The sequence below is a fragment of the Polistes dominula genome, unplaced genomic scaffold (genome assembly GCF_049000335.1).
Source record: "Polistes dominula isolate Pdom_NZ unplaced genomic scaffold, Pdom_raw_medaka contig_77, whole genome shotgun sequence".
NCBI classification, from domain to species: domain Eukaryota; kingdom Metazoa; phylum Arthropoda; class Insecta; order Hymenoptera; family Vespidae; genus Polistes; species Polistes dominula.
In genome coordinates, this window is record NW_028301152.1 from 7,241,630 (window position 1) to 7,262,519 (window position 20,890).

General features: G+C 30.4%; 2 protein-coding genes across 2 annotated transcripts in view; one reads left to right on the plus strand and one right to left on the minus strand.

The window, feature by feature from the left end:
• The window catches only part of Sema5c (Semaphorin 5c), an 80,430-nt gene extending 65,199 nt beyond the window's left edge, over positions 1 to 15,231 (plus strand). The window contains exons 4-15 of the mRNA XM_015325726.2: positions 8,538 to 8,745; positions 8,836 to 9,038; positions 9,157 to 9,256; positions 9,413 to 9,612; positions 9,899 to 10,381; positions 10,477 to 10,762; positions 10,837 to 11,203; positions 11,293 to 11,372; positions 11,480 to 11,803; positions 12,103 to 12,508; positions 12,758 to 12,963; positions 13,039 to 15,231. Coding sequence (XP_015181212.1) covers positions 8,538 to 8,745; positions 8,836 to 9,038; positions 9,157 to 9,256; positions 9,413 to 9,612; positions 9,899 to 10,381; positions 10,477 to 10,762; positions 10,837 to 11,203; positions 11,293 to 11,372; positions 11,480 to 11,803; positions 12,103 to 12,508; positions 12,758 to 12,963; positions 13,039 to 13,242 — 3,067 coding nt within the window. The 3' untranslated portion in view covers positions 13,243 to 15,231. The remainder of the gene's footprint in view (positions 1 to 8,537; positions 8,746 to 8,835; positions 9,039 to 9,156; positions 9,257 to 9,412; positions 9,613 to 9,898; positions 10,382 to 10,476; positions 10,763 to 10,836; positions 11,204 to 11,292; positions 11,373 to 11,479; positions 11,804 to 12,102; positions 12,509 to 12,757; positions 12,964 to 13,038) is intronic.
• A 173-nt stretch (positions 15,232 to 15,404) lies between these two features.
• Positions 15,405 to 20,558, minus strand: LOC107068896 (acidic amino acid decarboxylase GADL1). Its single transcript, XM_015325725.2, is given in 9 exon segments — positions 15,405 to 15,809; positions 16,504 to 16,673; positions 16,847 to 17,036; positions 17,223 to 17,287; positions 17,376 to 17,564; positions 17,697 to 17,806; positions 17,809 to 17,990; positions 18,407 to 18,591; positions 20,351 to 20,558. Coding segments are annotated over 9 exon segments (1,518 nt in total). The 5' UTR covers positions 20,531 to 20,558; the 3' UTR covers positions 15,405 to 15,562.
• Positions 20,559 to 20,890: the final 332 nt, after the last annotated feature.

Sequence of the window (20,890 nt, forward strand, 5' to 3'; positions counted from 1 at the left end):
GATATTTGTGATAAAGTTTGTCTTTTGCTTTTTAGTTTTATTTATTAATGTCATCAAATATGAATACAAAATAAAATAGAAGAATAAGCTGTAAATAAATAGCTAAATTTTGATCTTTAAACTTTGACTACTAAACCACTCTGTCAATTGTTAACATAATTTTTTTTAATGAAGTCTAATTTATAACTACAATCATATTCAATAAGAATACAATAAAAATTTCTTGTTTTGTATCAATCAAACTGCAGAATTCATTTACTAAAAAAAAGTCTTTTTTTCTATAAATAAAATTATTTTTTACTAGTTAAAATATAATAAAATAAAAAACACTAAAATTCTAAATAGTAACGTGCATTTTAATTAAGAAAAAATTGTCACGTAAACGCTCTTATATTAATTCGATTAAAATGTATCGATAATAGCTCATCATCAAATCATTGACAAATTATTCCTTAAAATCATTTTCATCAAAAATCAATTTTCACTTTAATCTATTTTCCTTAATATAATTTTTAGTCATTGATCCAATGAACCGTTAAATAGCTGATTAATAAAAAACTGTTAATGAAAATGACCTCATTACCAGATTTGACAGGTTTAATCACTCAACGATCGATATTATCACACTTGCGCAATGTTTATTGTGCATTCTTGCAGTGTAATCAATCTCCCTATTCTGTCTTTGTCTTGATCTTTCACACAAAAGTAAAAGAGTGAGAGAGAAAAAGACAGAAATAAGGGGTGAGATTACCGAGATTTGTCGTATTTTTCTTTTTTTTTAAAACATCAAATGCCAAACAGTTTTATCGGACTTTTAAATGAGGAATGAAATTAAAAAAGATTAATGACTGCTATTTATTAGATCAATAGAATTAGTATTTTCAATTATTAATAAATATTTATAATAAAATATCAATATGCAATAAAAATGGTTAATATTATACTTAAATAACAAATTAGGTTTGATTTACGAGTATACTTATTACGAAAAAAGGGTATTTTTTTACAATAAATATATTCATCACACAGAAAAAGCGCTTACCTATTTGCTATTTAAATTGTAATTTTAATAAAAACTAAAATATAAAGAAAATTTCAAGATATTTCAAGTATTTAAAGACCAATACAAACAAAGATATAAATAATTATTATAAAATATTAACTGTTTAATCTTCACTGACTTTATGAGCAACTTAATAAAATTAACAAAGAATTAATTTGATAAAAAATCGAGGTGTTAATGATAGTAATATCTGAGAATGAGTGAACACGGATTCTGAGAAATAACAACCACGGGTTTTAGAAGAAAGAAGGGCACTACTACCTTCAAGGAGGAAAAAAGAAAAGAAGAGAATGTCACAAACGGCGCCAGCTTGGCCCGCGCCTATAACGCAATATGGTTCTTTCTATATATTATACTTGGACAGTGAAGAAAGAAAAAGAGAGAGAGAGAGAGAGAAGGGCACTTTGTGCACACCCCTCATTCCTCATATGTCAGTGATCACGAACACGCATATATAAAACGCGTGTGAACGCACGTATTTATATTTCACGATTGCTAATCCAGCCACTGTGCCGTTAAGTTGAGATATGAACGTAGGATTTTAAAAGACAAAAACAGAGAGAGAAAGAGAGAAAACTTGGTAACAGCACCGAATATGAGACCCCATTTATGTTTCAATAAATATCAGAAAATATTCAATGTTTTAAGTACTTTTTCGGTTGTCATACAAAAAACATTACGTTTTTTAATTCAATGTGATTCAAAGTGACAAATTACTTGTTTTAAAAAATTATTTGTAATATGTGGAACCCTGTTTAAAATTAAAATTAAAAATTACAACTATTATTTAACTAATTGTTAGATATGATGCATTGAACATATTATCCATTAACATGGCCTTTAAAATGGTACTACAAATAAAATAAACATGCGTTTTCATATATTGGGTTATCACTAAGTCATTGCTGATTTTAAAAAGCCATCTATCTATATTGTGGACAAAATCCATAATCACTTAGTTGCCAACCCAATAATTCCTATTTTTGTTACTATACTCTTTTGTATTTTTCGTATACTTCATATCAGAAATGATTTAGGGTTTCATATAAGGTTACATGTTAGCAGCATATCTTTACTAGAAAAAAAAATAATTAAATGAATTTAACAATGAAAAAAGTTTCTTAATGTTTTTCATGCAAACGATAAAAGAAACTAATCAAATAACTTACCTCAAAGATTAATACAAAGCTTCTTTGAAAGTGAGTATGAATACTTGTGACAAGTAAAAACAAACTTAATGGTGCTTCAATGAAACAAACGTTCCCACGTAAAAGATCAGCTCATACGGATGATATTGATATTTGTTTTAATAGTTATAACATTACCTAATATTACAACACTTCTTTATAACAATAAATGGTGTCTCATGGTACCTCATATTCAATATTCTTATCCCATTGATTGATTCTAATTTATTTCCAAGCAGCAACTTAAATTTGAAGCTTTTATTTGAATTATACTGTTTCATTGTAATTTCATACCACCAACAAAAATTTCATATAAATAAAATAACATTAATAAAATATTATTATTACTTTTGATTATAACTATTTATAAAAAATTTCATAAATAATGATCATAAATGTTCTAAAAAGAAACATTTATTTTTTATTTTTTATAGCCTGCTAATTACAACACAAAGTAGAAAAAAAAAGAATTTTTAGAAATCAATTTAATCCTCTTAAAATCAATCAATGGGTAACAACCAAAATGAAATTCTTCAAAATTTGATTATTTGCTGAATTTTCGAGTTGAATATGTTTTCCTTTTAAATAGAAGAAAATGATTTCAAAAAGAATTCCTGTTTACTCAATTATATCAATTAATCGATACGCCTGTCAGACACAATTGCCTTTTGTTTCTATTAAAACGATTAACTTTTTTCAAAAATCAACCAATCCTTTCCTTTGTATCAATTAATTACTTTTCACGTAAAATGTAAATGAAAGAGAACAGTTTTGATTTCATATAAATGCATTCCCTTTATTTGTCATAAAAATAACTTTATTTAGAAAGTGATATAAATTATTTTACAATATTATAACAAAAAAATAAAACAAAAATATAAAAATTCCTATATTAGCGAATTAATATCCGAGATAACAAATACAAGTAAATATTTTGAAAAATTGTCATGAATATTCTTAGTCACGTTAAAATACAAACCCTTAAAATATATTTCAATCGAAAAACAAACTGACTAATGCCACTTTAAAAGTAAACTGTTCAAATGATCAAACAAGTGACAATAAATAAAATCCTTCGTACATTCAACAACATAAATTACAAGAACGAATTCCACATTCCTTACCTTTAATGGATCCTATGGATCGTGAATACAAAACTTGGAGAAGAATCACTTGTTAATCGAGTGTAATTAATTAACAAATAGGCTATTGATTAGAATCAATTTGTTAAAGTCTAAGAAAGAAAGTGCATAAAATAAATGGAAATCTCTATTATCGGTCTTATTAGCGATTGCTTGCTGGCACTCCTGTCTCTTTAGTTTTTACAGGTTAACTCGTGAGAAACATTAGATATATACGAGTAGCCATATGTAAAGTGCGTATCAAAGCTTTGCAAGTAAATATAAACGTACGTAGAACGACGTCGACGGGGCCTGGCGGCATCTAACACGTGGGCAGAACGCTCTGCGGCCCACGGTTTTTCGCGGCCACGACTAAAAAGCAAAGCAAAAGCAAAAGCAAAGCGAAACTGAACAAACTAGCTAGTGTTAGAGGAGAAACTGTCCTCATGCCCTTCCTTTCCAAGTCACGCATGCTTATTTACTCGTGTGTGTGATATCATTTTATTTTATAACTTTTACGTATTACGTAATTTAAGGAGACCATTTAAAGATTATAGAGGTTGTTGATCATGTTCATAGGTTTATAAACCCTTCCTATTTTTTGTTTACCTATAAGTAACAGTTAATTGAGCAATCATGAATTAACTTGTATTTGCATTTGTTTTAAATTATTTATATATAAATAAAGTTACTTCAAGTTGCTTCAAATTGCATATTTAATTGTAAAATAATAGCTGATGACATGGAATAATTTCTTTCCTAAAATTACCAATTACCAAATTAATGTTTAATATAAAAATTAAAACAACACACAAACAATATTGTCAGTTTTAGGATCCCCACAGAATATCTGACTATGAAAATAGCAGTTAATCCATCATTGGCTTAAGATAAGCTTAGGATTAGATCCCGGAAATGATTACGAGATCGACTCGAGCGGAGAAAGTAGAGATTTTTCTTAAGAGAAAGCATATTTCACTTTTCTCCAAGTAAACCAATGCATCAGGAATTTCTTGCCGAATTTCTTGTCGATTTGCAAGTTTTATTCAGAATGCTATTCTTAGTCGAGACGCAAGCTCAGGTGCAGAAAGTGCCGTAGGACGTTTCGAAAACCCGTAAAACACCCGTCGTCCGTATTCGTCCGTATCCGTGCGCGACGGCGCCACGATTTACATTCCTATTTGTTTCTCGTGCACGCCTAACGTCACGTCACGTCACGTAGCTGGATCCCGAACGGCTTATCGAACGCTCGCGGCGTTGAAAGGTATAGTGAAAAATAATCAAATATACTAGGTGATACACTAAGAATAATCATCTATTTCAAATCTGATACTTCAAATTATTATTAAATTAATAAACTTACCAATAGTTCGTGCATACTATCCTAATAAATAAAAAAATCACCCTAGTAGCACAAAATATTGTTGAGGTTGTTAATCATGTTCATAGGTTTATAAACCCTTCCTATATTTTTTGTTTACCTATAAGTAACAGTTAATTGAGCAAGACTTACAAAAACATGAAAACAGTTAATTGCTAAGACATTAAATCTCTTTTTAATATTAAATACACATATATTCAATATTCTTCAATATTTTGTGCTACTATGGCATCTTACATCCAAAAATTTTAAATCACCCATCGATTAAATACAAATCCCTAAAAGGGTCAAAGATTTATTACATTACTAATTCTAAATTAAATTGAAGACATTTTAATAAACAATATCTCATTCAAGTTTAATATCTTCATCAAATTTATTACTATCAATATTTGAAATATTAAACAATTGTAATATCAATAATAGGAAAAGAAAATAAAGAAATACAAACATATGTTATACATAAAACCTAAATCCCCAAATCTAACTCCCCTAAAATGTTATCCTATTGGGAATTACCTATAAGCTGAAAGAAAAACCTAATTTATCAAAAGAAAAAAGGAAAAACGAAAAAAATCGAATCTATTTGAACACCGTATACTTTACACAGACCAACCAATCTTAAACAATCATAACGATATCTTAAAACGAAAAATCATTCACTTTGGCATGAAAATCTGAGAACCTTATTTTTGTAATATAATCCAACCTTTCAAAACCAGGCCCATATATTCATAGAAACTTTTAGATTTAAAATAACTTCAAAAACCATCTTAACACTAGATTTACGGATGTTTTGTTCATTATTTTTTAATGACGTAATAACATTGTTTGAATAAAGGATTGAGTAAAGGAATTGAACTAATATTTACGTATATTTCATTACGTAACTAAAAACCAATAAGTTTTCAAAAAATAGTATTTAAATTTTATAAATATATAAAATAATCAAATGTTCAATGAGTCAAATTGGCTCAATTCGTAAATCTAGTGTTAAATTGATGAACTTTCTTCATGAATCTTCGTATACATATTCCTTCAACCCTGCTTCTGAAAACTTTCTGAACTATCGTTCATGTACAAACGTGAAATCCTTTTGTTCAAGAATGAACATGAAATGGACATGAATGAAAGTTGTCAAAGGCAACGTAAACGTGCCATTTAAAGATCGGATGAATGAAATTAATTCTCTGTGTATATATTATGTACATACATACGGGTCTATTGTATGTAGAGATACTTCATCCATAATTCAAATCCCTGATCATCCAGAATAAAATCACGAGACCTCGATGAAACGAGTGAAAGTATCTTGTTAATTCTTAATTAACATCGATCCTAATTTAAATGAAACACTTTGATTACACATGTATGTACACTCTCTCACCGTTCTTTAGCATTATTTCAAAAATTTGAGATTATGTATTGGATTGATCAAAAAGTTAGTGTCAATTTTATTTAAAAAAAAAAGGTTCACAAACAACATTTGTATATTTGTAAATCGGTAGGAACTTTTTAGACAATTTATACTTTGTTAGTATATTGTTTTCTTGCTGTTTAGTATTTCAACTCGTTAGAATAGTGTCTCAGGGTTGGATCAAAAATAAAGGAAACATTAAAAAGAAATAGCTAATTGAGTAGAAGTCATCGTCAGAGCATCACACGCAGCAGGGGGTAAGAGAGTATTTGTTCACTGAGCAGGAAGCAATCTGTTTCAATATGGCCACTCGTCGAATAAGTAGCGTACTGTGAGTACTATCTACTTACGTACACGACTCACTTATCTCCTACGCTTTGTTAACCGGTCAATTGATAGCTGAGCGAGGACACGGCGCTTGATCTTTTTTCCAAGGCTTCCTACGATCAATCGATCGATAGATCGATCTAACTAAGAACACTATTTTAAATATCGTTTAGAAATCTAAATGTAACATTATATAATACACTTACATTCGATAATGAATGTCTTTAAGAATAACGATAAGGAAATTAAAACTGACTACTGTTTATTGGGTCAGTATTTGTATATATTTGTAGTCAGTGTTATAAATAAATGATCAATATTTATAATAAAATATCAGCATATATAATGAATGGTTTGTATTTGTCATAAAATATTAATATGTAATCCTAACATAATTTTGACGTAACCCTAGACCCATTATAAATGCTAACTATTAAAATTAACTTAAAAATAACTACCCATTTAAAATACTAACAAATTTTTATTTGTACTAAATATATTATATTCACCTCTTATTTTTCGATATACTAATTAAGAATCTAAAACTATAGGGTATTCTAGAAAGTTGTAAAAACTTTACAGACATATTCCCATCATTATAATAATGAATAAAGTTTAAACATGGGTCCAGAAATATTTTTAATTATAGCCAGGTAAAGATTCTCCTCTTTTATTAACTTTAAAAGTAAAATGCTATTGTATTATTTTTTTCTTTTACGTTAATTTGTTCAGAATTAAATACTCAACAAGATTTGTAAATAAACTTCTTTTATCAAAGAAAAAAGTATACAATCTTGAACCGGTTGAAACTATGGAACCATTTGGGAAGTCATATTTGCATAAACATTTTTCTTTATTATAATCAAAAGAATATGTCAGTAGAATAAAAGAAACCTTGTAGAAATGATTAGAATTTTCAAGTAAAACGATATTTGCAAAAGTCATGTCCAGCATTATCTCGATACTTGCATTAATACAAATCGATATCGGCGACATTAGAATGACAATCGTCATAAAATCAGTACAAATTAACCTATCGACACAAGCGAGTCTCCACGCTCGCGTTCACGTTAAGTTGACGGTGACGCTAACGAGCCTGCATGGCAATTGCAATAAATCGAACGTCGCCTACCGTGCTAGTCACACCTGCTTCGAGATTATGCAGTTAGCGTAAATAAATCTTACCTTCGATAGGATTTTTCTTTAACTTGCTGACCAAGAATGCATGTTCTTCTAAATCAGATAAAACTAATATATATATATTAGATAACTTCGTGTTCGATTTTTACAAGTTTTTGATACGAACTTTTACAATCACGAAAATTATGTTGCAAATATCATTGATGCGTCTGTATTTTGATTTTTATCGTAATTTAATTATTTTTTAATTGATATACAAAATTCTACTAACCCATATGCATCTGACCATGAGCTCTAAATACATCAACATCGTATTTTCACTAAATATTCCATCCGTGAATGGAAATGGGTTTTAAAAAGTTGTTAGCTGTATCAGATTTAAAGAAAATACAATTACCATTTTCGAAAGATATTTGACAGATAATTGTAGTGTTACTATACGATTGGCATAAACTTATACAAATGGCTACACAATTATGCAATACTTATAGATTCATAGGGCTACACGTGGGCGAAAGATCCGCGGCACGGCACGATTTTATTAATTGGCACGCAACTGCCTAGCCGCAGTTATATTCCACTTAAATAATAATTACTTGGTGGAACTATCGCGCGGCGGTTGCGCCCACGTAGGCGCCGTTTATGCTTCGTTGCAGCTTCTCTCTCTTTCTTTCCCTTTTCCAATCTTTCTTCGTTTCCCTCCTTCCTTTCTTTCTTTCATATTTTTCTTGATCTCATTCTGTCGCCGCTCTCGTATTACGTCTACTTATTCAGGTGGATACGGTTAATCGATTTTCTCTAGGAATTCGCTTGGCATTTTTTTCTTTTAACTTTTATCAACCCGTTAAAATGCTATGTTTTGGTAAAATTGATTAAACCTTACTAACTTGTACCTTTCCAGAGATAATTTGTACCGCTTAACGTTGACGTCTTTAACATCTTTGGAACATGCCTCTTGGACCGCACCGGAAGATAAAATTAATACCTGCCAGAACAAAGGCCAAAGTACTGAGGATTGTCACAATTACATCAAAGTACTTCTCAGTAATGGGAAAAGTTTATTCACCTGTGGTACTTATGCCTTCAGTCCTTGGTGTACCTGGAGAGAGGTATAATTCATTTGAATTTGTAACCTCTTTGAAAACGAACTAATTGTTAATAACTAAATGAGATCGTTTCATTATTTTCCACAAACGAAGATTGAAAATATCACCAGTGTGACGAGCGAAATGTCAGGTGTTGCGATGTGTCCTTATTCACCACATGCCAACGTAACTGCACTTTTAGCCAGAGGTTCAGGTGGACTGTTTGCTGGTGCACCAACTGATTTTTCTGGTTCCGATCCTGCGATCTACAGGACTCTTGCGTCACCAAATCTGAGGACTCATCAGTACGATTCTAGGTAATGAAATTTGTACTCTTTCATTCTAATATTTCTCATATAACCTTTTCTATGCTACTTTGTTTATTTATTAATTAATTATATCTAAATACACCGAATTATTTATCATTGTTTTCAGATGGCTGAACGATCCACAATTCGTTGGTAGTTTCGAAACCGAAGATCATGTATATTTTTTGTTTCGTGAGACCGCAGTGGAATATATCAATTGTGGCAAGGTAAAATCGATTTATCTTTCTTTTCTTTATATTTTGACATCCATTGTCAAAGACATTATTGCGTTACACGAAGATAATCGTATAATTTGACTCTCAGTACAATTGTGAATAGCATGCCTAAGGATTTAACGAAGCGTTAAATGTTTTTCGTTACAGAAAATATATTCGAGAATAGCACGGGTTTGTAAAAACGATCGAGGTGGGCAGGTCATGATGAAGGACGTCTGGATGAGTTTCAGCAAGGCTCGTTTGAATTGTTCCCTTCCGGGCGAGTTCCCTTTCTATTATGATGAGATCCAGGGTGCTGTCTATCATCCCGAAGAAAGAATAGTTTACGCGACTTTCACAACTCCGATGTACGTTAAAAACTAACTAACTTTTAATCATTTTTTTATAAAACAAATGAAGAAAATGAAAAGAAGAAATAAACAAAAAATATCATTAACGTTAATTTTATGTCTGTCCATAAATCGTACGAGGATGAATATGAGGGTAATATTAAATAACAAAGTGATGTATCATTCACGTGAAGCTAAGTTTTGTTAATGATCAAAAAATAAAACATAAGAAAAATCGAGCAAAAGAGTACAAAACAATGATTTTATATTTTCTTTTCGTTATAATAAATTGTCGTTTTTACAGTAACGGAATAGCTGGTTCTGCAATTTGTGCATTCAACATGTCAAGTATCATAGCAAGTTTCAATGGGCCTTTCAAGCATCAAGAGAACTTAGGGGCTGCTTGGGAAAGGCGACCGGTTTCTCATCACAACAGGGAGCATTGTCCATTACCAACGAACACAACTCGTCATTTAAGTGACAATCAGATATACCAATTAATGGATGAAGCTGTTCAGAGCACAACGATGGAGCCATTGCATACCGTAACTTTGGAAAGATTCACACAAATCGCTGTAGATGTGACACCAACTAAATTACATCGCGGAGTAACTGTACTTTATGTTGCCACAACTGAGAGATTGATTAAAAAAATATCTGTACTTCCGAGGACTCTGGAAACTTGTGTAGTCGAAGTTTGGGGTCCGCTTCCATCGATGCCAACAACTTTGCAGTTTTTAAAGGATACCCAAAGTTTATATGTTGGCATGGAAATTGGTTTGTTAAGGTAAAATGAAGTTTGATTTAAACTACAGGTTTAACAGGTGTATATTGATCTTATTTGATATTTATTCGAATTATGTTATGATTGGTATTAATTAGAATACCGGCAGTTCAATGCCACCGTCATCGAAGTCGTCAAGCATGCCTGAATGCACAAGAACCTTATTGCGGTTGGAACGAGCACTTGATGAAGTGTGCCCAAGCACCAAAGCAGAATCATATTGCCACTCACTGGCATCAGGAAGTAACAAAATGTCCGGTACTCACTGATCCAGTCGATGGTGGTTGGAGTGCATGGAGTGCTTGGTCAGCCTGTCAACATGGTACTGGAGATCTGTCGTCTCATGGTCATTCTCATTCACACTCTTACTTTGATCACGAAGAGGTGCATATATTATCCTATCACTTGAGGATTATGTTCAATTCCTGAGATAACTTACGATCTGAATTTATTTCCAGATCACCGATAGTTGTCAATGTCAAACCAGAGAATGCAACAATCCACCTCCGCAACATGGTGGTGCAGGTTGCGTTGGAGCACGTGTCAGGGTTACCAACTGTACTGTCCACGGTGGTTGGACAACATGGTCCGCATGGTCAGCCTGTTCTCAAACTTGTGGCTTCGCCATGAAAACACGTAGACGTAGTTGCACGAATCCTTCTCCAGCTTATGGTGGTCGAGTCTGCGTAGGACATGATCATGATGATATCGTTTGTATCGATCTACCACCTTGTCCTACACCAGCTAAAGTTACACCACCACCTCAGAATGGACAATGGTCTTCTTGGGGTCCATGGAATGCCTGTTCTCGTCCATGCAACGGAGGTAAGACATTTTATCTCATTAATTATAATTATCAATCGTCAAACGCAATCTGTTATTAACAATACCTCTCTGATTCTTTTGTTTCCAAGGTATTCGAATTAGAAGGAGAACCTGTGACAATCCTTCGCCTAGGAAAGGTGGTGCCGAGTGCATTGGATGTGACTTTCAGGTGAAATATATTAACATACCGTCAACTTTATTAAAATGGATGAATAGATGTTTGAGATGATTGGTTAAATAAATGGAATGCAAATAATAATGTTGATCTGTACGTAGGTCGAGGAATGTACTCAACAATGCGGTGAGACTAGAAGATACTCAGGCTGGACACCTTGGTTAGCCGTGAACGCATCTATACAAAATGGAAGCGTGGGTTACACTGAAAAGCGCTTTAGATTCAGCTGTCGCGCTCAAACAGACGATCCCTCCAGTGTGAGAGTGCAATTTGCTAAAGAGGAGGAGCGTTATTGTAGAGATGATGGTTCTTGTTTACGAACCAACATCAACGGATATGGAGATAGCGTGGTCGAAAGTGGTTGGAGTGACTGGTCAGCTTGGTATCCTTGCGATCGACCTTGTGGAGGAGGCTCACAACGTAGAGTAAATATCGAAACTTGCTATTTTTAAATCGATATAGTTTGTTTACATGTTGTTATAGGACAAGTTCATAAACACTCAGAATGCAATATGTACTCGTTTTCGATTACAATAACTCGGGAATTTATATATTGAAATGTATGTTTTATTTCGTTGAGCCTTTAAGGTGTACATTATTGGGAAAATTTTAAAAGATTTAGAGTAGATATTTGAATAGTTTTTAAAAAGTTACAATATTTTTTGTGGATTTAAAAAAAAAGAAAACTCTAAAAAAATTGTTTTTAATTTTAATGAAAACGCAGAGAAGACAGTGCGAGTCTCCACCATGCGAAGGAATGAACGTGCAGACAAGAATATGTAATGCTCATCCATGCAGAACAACAACTTTTGGAAATAGCGTAGTAGAAGGGCAATGGTCCTGTTGGACGGACTGGTCCGAATGCTCAGCTACCTGCGGTGTAGGTGTTCGTACTAGAACAAGGGAGTGCATCGGACCAGAAACCTGTGACGGACCTAGACTGGTCAGAGAGACCTGTGAAATGCCTAGTTGCGATTCTTTACTTGGTTGGGATACCTGGTCCCGTTGGACCCCTTGCGATAGTGATCGTCAACAACATCGAAAACGTCAATGTCTTCAACATGGCAGTGGAATGTGCCAAGGACTTAGTCGTGAAACTCGAGATTGTCTTTCAGATTGCACGGACAACGGTAAGTTATTCAATTCTTTAAGGAAACAATTTACTCACAAATGACTTTTAATAATAATAATAACCATTCAGATGACTGGATTTTAGTCAATTTGTTTCATTGGTTTAAATAATAAATGAAACAATATATATAATTATAGTTATCAAGTCAAATGAAAAAAAGCAATAGCATTAAATGCAGAACTTTAATTGACCATATAATCAGTTATAATACGTTTAGTATTAGGATTAATTTTGATACCAATTCCAGATGTAAACGCATTACCATCCAGCGTAGAAACTGCCAGCGTATCTGTAGGGGCTGTAGTAGGCAGTTGCATCATTGGATTCTTCATTGGACTTGCTTTAACAGCGATTCTTTGTTTCTTTTATTTAAAACGAAGAAAACCACGTGTCCCTGGTAGTCCTCATTACATCAGCAAACAAAACCCTTATGTCACAGTGCCATTAAAAGAGGTAGGAAATAAACAATTAAATAATTCTCATTTGATGTAAAAGATTATTATTAATAAAATTCATTACATTCAACAGGTAAATGCTAAAAGACAGCCCAGTTTCTCTGGCAGTACGAATGGAAATGGTACGCTTCGTGGAAAAACCAATCCAAATGTGAACGGCCTTGGAAGCCCAAAATTGTATCCAAAAAGTTTGGAATACGAGTCTGCCACATTGAAACGCAATAGTCATGGTCAACAACATATTCGTGCTGACCTTGATCAGGACAAGTACTATTGAACAAACGATCGACTGCATTCATATCGTTTTTTATAGTATTACTTCACAAGACTTTACAAAATTATGAGAATTATATCATCGAGAAAGGATTGATAAAAAAAAGATATTCATTTCTTTTTTTAATCATTGGGTCACCTTAAAAGGGACCAAAAAGAAAAACATATCGGGTATTATGTTTACTGATACTAGAATGTAAACAAGCAATTGATAATAAGTGCATTTCGGAGAATATCTACTTAATTAAAGTAATTAAGATGAGTTAAGTACGAGAAAACAACGAGTTTGAACTCTTAATTTTTAACGAAAACTGATGAATCCATCAAAAAAAGAAAAGAGGCCTAATTTTATAAATCATGTAAAAGCCTTAGCAGGATGCATGAAGTGAGAGAAATATTTTTTACGAGAGAATTTACATAGTTTATTTTTATTTCTCATGTAAATAAGTACGAACAAAAAGTATATATAGATAAGTATGAGTTTGAGTGTGATGAGTGATCAAATATGTATGTCTTTGATTAATATTTGGGTTCTATATTTGTACAAAGATTTCGTGCATTTATAAATACCAATTGAGGCTGAGATTTTGTCTAACATAAAACGAACAAAAAAAAACAAAGTGTACATAGATTAACGAATGTTTTCTTTTTTCTTTTCTTCATCATAAAAAGAAAAAAGAAATGAATTTTGATACCGAATAAACGTAGTGCCATGATGAGTTTGTACATATAGACAACGTTTTAAATAATAAAATATAGTTTTATATATATGTTACTGTTAAAATGTCTAATTGAGTTAATTTATTAATTTACTAGATATTACATGAAGTAACTAGACCAAGGAAACATATAGAAGATATTTTGTTATACATTTTTATTAGTTGTTTCACAAAATAACTAGTTACTATGTGAAATAATGTTAGGTGCCTAGTTATTGTATCATAATTCCATTAAGGATTATTATTTTGGCATAGTCAATGAAAAATTACATTGTTCAGTATTTTTCCTTTTTTTATACAAAGACACTTTTTTGTTTTACATTTTTGAATCCAGTGATAGGTTCTAATAAATCTCTAAACATTTTCCAAAAGAAAAATTAAATTAATTTTTCATTTCCTTGGATTTAAATTATATTTTATAAACTTTAATATTTTTGTTTTCAAAGTACAATATGAGATAAAACGAATAATTACGAGACAAGAAAATTTCAATTTCAAATTCATATATTATCTAGTTAAATTATGTACACATGCCTTATTTCATAATTTACCTAATCAATATAGTTATTTCATATAATTCCTAGCTATTTCATGAATTAACAAATTTCAAAAAATAACGGTAACATATATATGTGGATGAAAACATGTGGATAAAGAAAAAAAAATGATGAAGATATATGTTTGATAGAATTTAAATGAATGTATGTTATATTTAAACGTAACTTGAGTCCAACCTTTTTTCATTTAAAGTTACGTTTTGCTATTGACTCATATTGAGTCGTATGCGAGGTTTGTATTACGTTTTAAGGGAACAGTTATTGCGAAAACGATGATACGCCTTATATTGCCGGTCGTGTTAATCATTTTCGGCGAGAAATATAGTAAATTAGAGTTGTATAAAGACTACACTTTCAAAAGGTTGCATCATATTTAAAATGACTTGTTTTTTTAAAATGATGACAGACTCTCTGTAAGATTACAAATAGCTAACGAGTATGTATGTGTGTGTGTGTGTATGCGTGCAAGTGTGTGAGAAAGAGAAAACGTAGGGGAAAATATGCTATCGTTAAGACTGTTTGAACGATCTTAACGATCTCTATTTTTTACATCGATATTCTTTTAAGCTCTTTTTACGACCCTAATGAAGGTAAAATATTAACAACTATTTGTACCCCATACATTTATATACCCACGTTGCCCCCAATGACTTTCCCGACCCTCTACCAACCCTATTCGAAACGTTTATGTTAATAAAGACAATATTTCCCTTCAAATTTGTCGTCTTACGAATTGAATTTCTTTCTTTTACAATCAAAAATAAAACAGGATGAAAAAGATGAAAAATTATGAAGTTAAAATATTAATAGAAAATTTTTCAAAATACTTACCTAATAAATAACAACATATTTATTATTCACATTTTTTAAAAATAATTATTAATTCGTAATACTTAACATAACTTATTTATTTTTTAAGAAAATAAATGATACAAAATAACATATAAAAATGATAAGAATGAAATTAAAAGAAAAAAAGAGAAGAATTATGAGAAAATTTGTAACCAAAAAATGGACAGAGAGATAAACCATCTAAAATTTGTCTAATTTAATATTTTTCTCCATATTTTTGGAATAATTTAATGGTATAGTCCATATCAGTATGCGAAGGTGGTGGATGGCAAGTGACAACCATTCGAAAGAAATTTACCAAATTTTTATTAGGCAACGGTGTATAACCAATCATCAAAGTACCATCAAGTACCATTTTTTCTTTTATCGACGTCGTAATTCTGGACAATTCATCCCACCATTCTTGGGTCTCTTCTTGGCCGCGCATACTAGATGGGATGTACCTAAAAAAAAATTAAATTAAAATATGATCTACTTAATTAATTTTTGATTATTTTAAAGGCTCTCATAGGTTTCTGCACAACTTATAAAATTTGATTCATTAGTAAAGTAATTCATAAATAATATAATAATTATTGAATAATATTAATCAATGATAAATATAATTATTTAATTATTATTAAATAATCAACAAAATCAAAACAGAAACGTTTAAATGTTTATTAATGCAAAATGAATAAAATTATCATATTTTTCATTTATCAAATGCAATAGTAATGAAAATGTAACGTGGCAAATAGCATGACTTTTTTTATCAAAAGCATTTATATAGCAGCTGATAAGAAAATCTTGATATATGTCATAATTCTTAACCATAGTAAAACATATTTGAAATAAAAATTGAATTGCTTCGGAGGGGCGGGAGGAATTAAATCTACCAACTTTTTTTTAGTAGACGCGTCAAAATAATCTAAAGGTCAAACTTTTTTTTGTTTAATGTTATCATACATTTTTTAACCCATTTGTTTCGATGAATGTTAAGAAAAAAATGAATATTTAGAAAATATTTAAATTTAAATATGATTAAGAAAGTTATTTATAAATGAATTTAATCTACTAAATTGGAATTTAACCCCTACAAGAGATTACTAAATACATTAATTTTATGAATGAGAACGACACATTTGAAATATTTACCAAAAGCAAATGGTATTGCACTCGAAGTCAGGCAAAACGAGCCTAAAACCATCTATAAACTTTATTCTATCTTTAAAATATTCAGCAGCTGACATTGCTATTTGCACTGATATATCCAAACCAATTGAACCATATGCCTTCCACATAAGCCAAAATTTCATAGCATCTACCTAAAAATAATTTTCAACGATTGTTATGTTAACTCCGTAAAATATTTCATCTGTAACCAAATCTACCCTCCAACCGGTTTCAAAAAAAAAATTTAACTAAACTCACTTTTATCAAAACAAACAAAGTCTTTTTTCTAAATCGGCACGTACTTTTCTAGCAATCCAATACAAACCTTTCTACCACATTGCACACTCTTGTCACCAGTGTCATAAGAAACGTCGTAAAATTTGTCCTGCTGAAAAAGATACTTCGCACCGGCACAATTAGTCTCGTGCAATGCTTTTTTACCTTTTACTAAAAATACAGAACACTGTAAAGGTACACCAAGCATTTTGTGTGGATTCCAGGAAATTGAATCGGATCTAAAATGAAAATGATCAAATTTGAACTTATTTTCGATTTTGTTCAATTCGATATATAAGTTTTGTACTTTAAATTCACCCTTTAGCAAATTAAATTCACATAAATTGCAAAAAGGATGCATTTAGTGCAAAAATGCAAAATAATGAATTTAAAGTATAACTTTTATAATAAAAACAATTACGAACAACTCAATCCCAGTCAAACGTTCCCGATAAGTGTTACAAAGCAGTAAAGTTCCACCTAGACATGCCTGTTTAAATAATTATAATATATAAGATTGCAATAGACAACGCAAAATAATTTATAAACATTTGTGTTCTCATAAAAATAATACGAACGTCAACATGCATCCAAAGAGACTCATCCTTGCAGATCCTAGATATTTCATGTAGTGGATCGATCGCACCAAGAACTGTTGTTCCGCATGTTGCATTAACAAAAAATGGCAATTTGTTGTTACTCTTGGCCTCCTGTATTGCATTTCTCAACTCTGCTGGTATCATCTTTCCTGACTCATCAGTCTTGATCTAAAACAAGTCATGAATTTTGCAGTTATTTTTCTCTTATTTCATTATCCATTTGTAGAATATGTTCCTATAGTCTGATCGGTAAACCACATGACACTTAAAAGGTAAATATAAGATACAATGCATAGAAACCTTGTAAACTTGATCAGTTCCGATACCCAACCAATGAGCTGCCTTCATTATAGAATAATGACTTTCTTCACTAGTAAAACATGCTAAAGCAGGAAAAGTACTGGCACCCTTTTTTTAATATCCGGTAATGCCTTATATCTAGCCATTACCATGGCGTACATGTTAGATATACTACCACCTGGGCAGAAAATCCCATCAGCATCCGGCATTAATGGATAACCAACAAGCTTCAAACATTCGTTTATTATCTCTTGTTCAATCAACGTAAATACTGGACCCACTTCATATGTGTACCTTAAAAAGATTATTTAACAGACCATTACAAAATGTTAAAGAACGAATTAATTTACAGAGCTGGATAATAATGTATTTTTATCCACGTACAAAATGTAAAAAAAAAAAAAAAAAAAACAGAAAAATATTAAATTTATATAAAATCCATATAAACGGATGAATTTATATTACAAATGACTGATTCCATTCTAATCAAAAGTATAATTAATTATATCACGTTATTAATGATTATTGAATGAATGATGAACTTTGTCTACATGATTTTCATTACTTCTCTTATTTATCAATCAATGATTCTTCATTAATTAATAATTATTATTAATTATTTAATTAATAGACTGATTTTACATTAAACGTAATTTTCAATTATGAATTAGATTACATTTTGCTAAACCTGTTGATAATACGAAACTTACTGACTCGTATTTAAAATTTCGGTAAGCCAAGCACCAACCATTCCATATTTATCCACACCGGCAAAAAGTTGATTGTGAAAGTTAGGACTAAAAGTTTTAACAGAGTATTTGATTATTTTTCGTATTACAGTATCCATTGCTTCGGGAGTGCTCCCATCTTGTGATAATTTAAATGAAAATAATTCCTGAAAATGTACATATAGAAATTTAATAAGAAAGATAATTCAATTTAAAAAGTAAAAACAAAAATAAAATTAATCGAATGATCCAAAAAAGTTCAAGCTAATTTATTAACAAAAGCTGTCAATATTTAATCGAAATATTTGTAAATATCACAATTTTTATATTTTCGTGTTTTTATTTTAATTCAGCTATTGAACAAATCTGAGTTTTCCAAATTTTCCTATTCAATTCATCTCATTAATTTTCAACGGGATTAAAATTACTGAATTTTAACATATTTTTTGCTTTTAAAATATTTCTAATATCATATCGGTGAAAAACACGTTGTAATATGTTCTTTATTAGCTGCTACATTTAATTAATTTAAACCACTGATTGGAAATGAAGAATTTTGAGGTCGACCATTTCGTTTAATTTGGTCAATCGCTGGAAAAGTCGATGAAACCATGAACGAATTTGAACAAGGTCAGTACATTGAAAGTAATGATATCAATAAGGAACTAAAAATCGAACTAAAAATAGTTTTAAACCATTTGGAAAATGCACAACACGAAATATGCAATAAAGTTGTTTCATTGTTTCATTAAAATACGAAAAAAAAAGTTTGACGCAGAACATTTTGGAAAAAAACCTAAATTCAACAAGGACCATCGAAAATAGAGAAAACTTAACAGTTTATGCAAATTTTGAAAAAAATTGATAATATGTTTAATAATATAAATCATATACACACACACACACACATAATTATAAATCGGCATGAACTTTCCTAGTAACCCAATAGAAGTATGATAATGTTCATGGAGTCAAAGATTAATGGTAAAATGCGAAGCTGATAAAAAAATGACATATTGAACATAAGTTCAACGAACGTGCATGTACACACACACACACACTGAATAATATTATCCATTTTATTGGAACGATCGAACATTATTACAGTATTTTTTTGAAACGTACGTTTAATCCAAAAATATATCAAGAATATTTCAAAATACGAAATTTTATATATTTTTCTAAAAATTAAAAAACTAAGATTTGTTATACTAATTATGAATTTATTGACGACAAAATATCAAAAAACAATACGGATATCAATTATTTAATATTTATTTATAATAAAAAGAAATTCATCTAGCATAATTGTGAAAATAAATCAAATTAAAAAACTAAAATAAAAATTATACTTATTTCTTACTATATCGAAAAAAAATTGACTTTTCGTGTAAAATACTTTCCATAACGTTATCAATGGCTATAAAAATATTTATATTTTACAATAATATTTACAGTAAACATAAACGTTAACGAAAAAAGGTATCACGTTCTAACAATTACACAGTTAAAAAGAGATCACACTGTATCAAAAAATAATGACATTAAAATTTGATTCGATCAAGGCTACAAAATGTAAATATTTATATTAATTTAAATTTACAGAGATAACGATTTTATACAACAGTAATTATTTATATCATAATTTCAATAGAGTAAAACTCACAATTTTATTTGTAAGTATAAAAAATGTTTACTTTTCCGTGCATTGTCCACAAGAGAACACTTCAACAACAAGTTTCACTTCTCGACGATTAAAAAGTTAATAAAAAAAAAAAAAAAGAATCTACATATACCTATAAGTAAACTGATATACACCTTACACTTTTCAATCTCAACCATGTCATTATCGTAAATCAACAATTCATGTTTATTTTTCAGTAATGAAACTTAATATTTTAAACACAATCACTATTTATTATTTACCTTGAGATCAGTAGGATGACGAAAATTAACTACTGGAGCATTAGGATCAAAAATATTTTCCTCTTTAAGGATCCTTAGAAGATCTTCAAGCAATTTAAGTATCCCGTTATCGTTACCAGCCACAGACATCGTGAAAGTCGTACTGAGGACTTCGTTCAAGCTGAAAGCTGTTCTTACCATGGGATTTAGTATGTAGTAGTATTTGTATGTGTAAGTAAGTACGTATACTTATTTACAAACATGTGACAAACCAAGCAGCTGCTATAAGAAAGAAAGAGATAGAATAAATGTTCATATCATTGAAATGCATGCGCAAGAAACAGCCTAATCAAATGAATTCACTCTGTCATCCTTCCCCTTTTTTTTCTTTTTTCTATTTTACTTCTTATTTTTTTTATTTTGTTTTATCTAACTTAATTGTTTATATTACTGTAAAGATATGAACATATCTAATCGGATTAAAACAAGTCAAGGTAATTCGAATAATACTCAATGTTTCATTCACTTTTTTCCAATTATTTTAGATATTGATAAATTTGT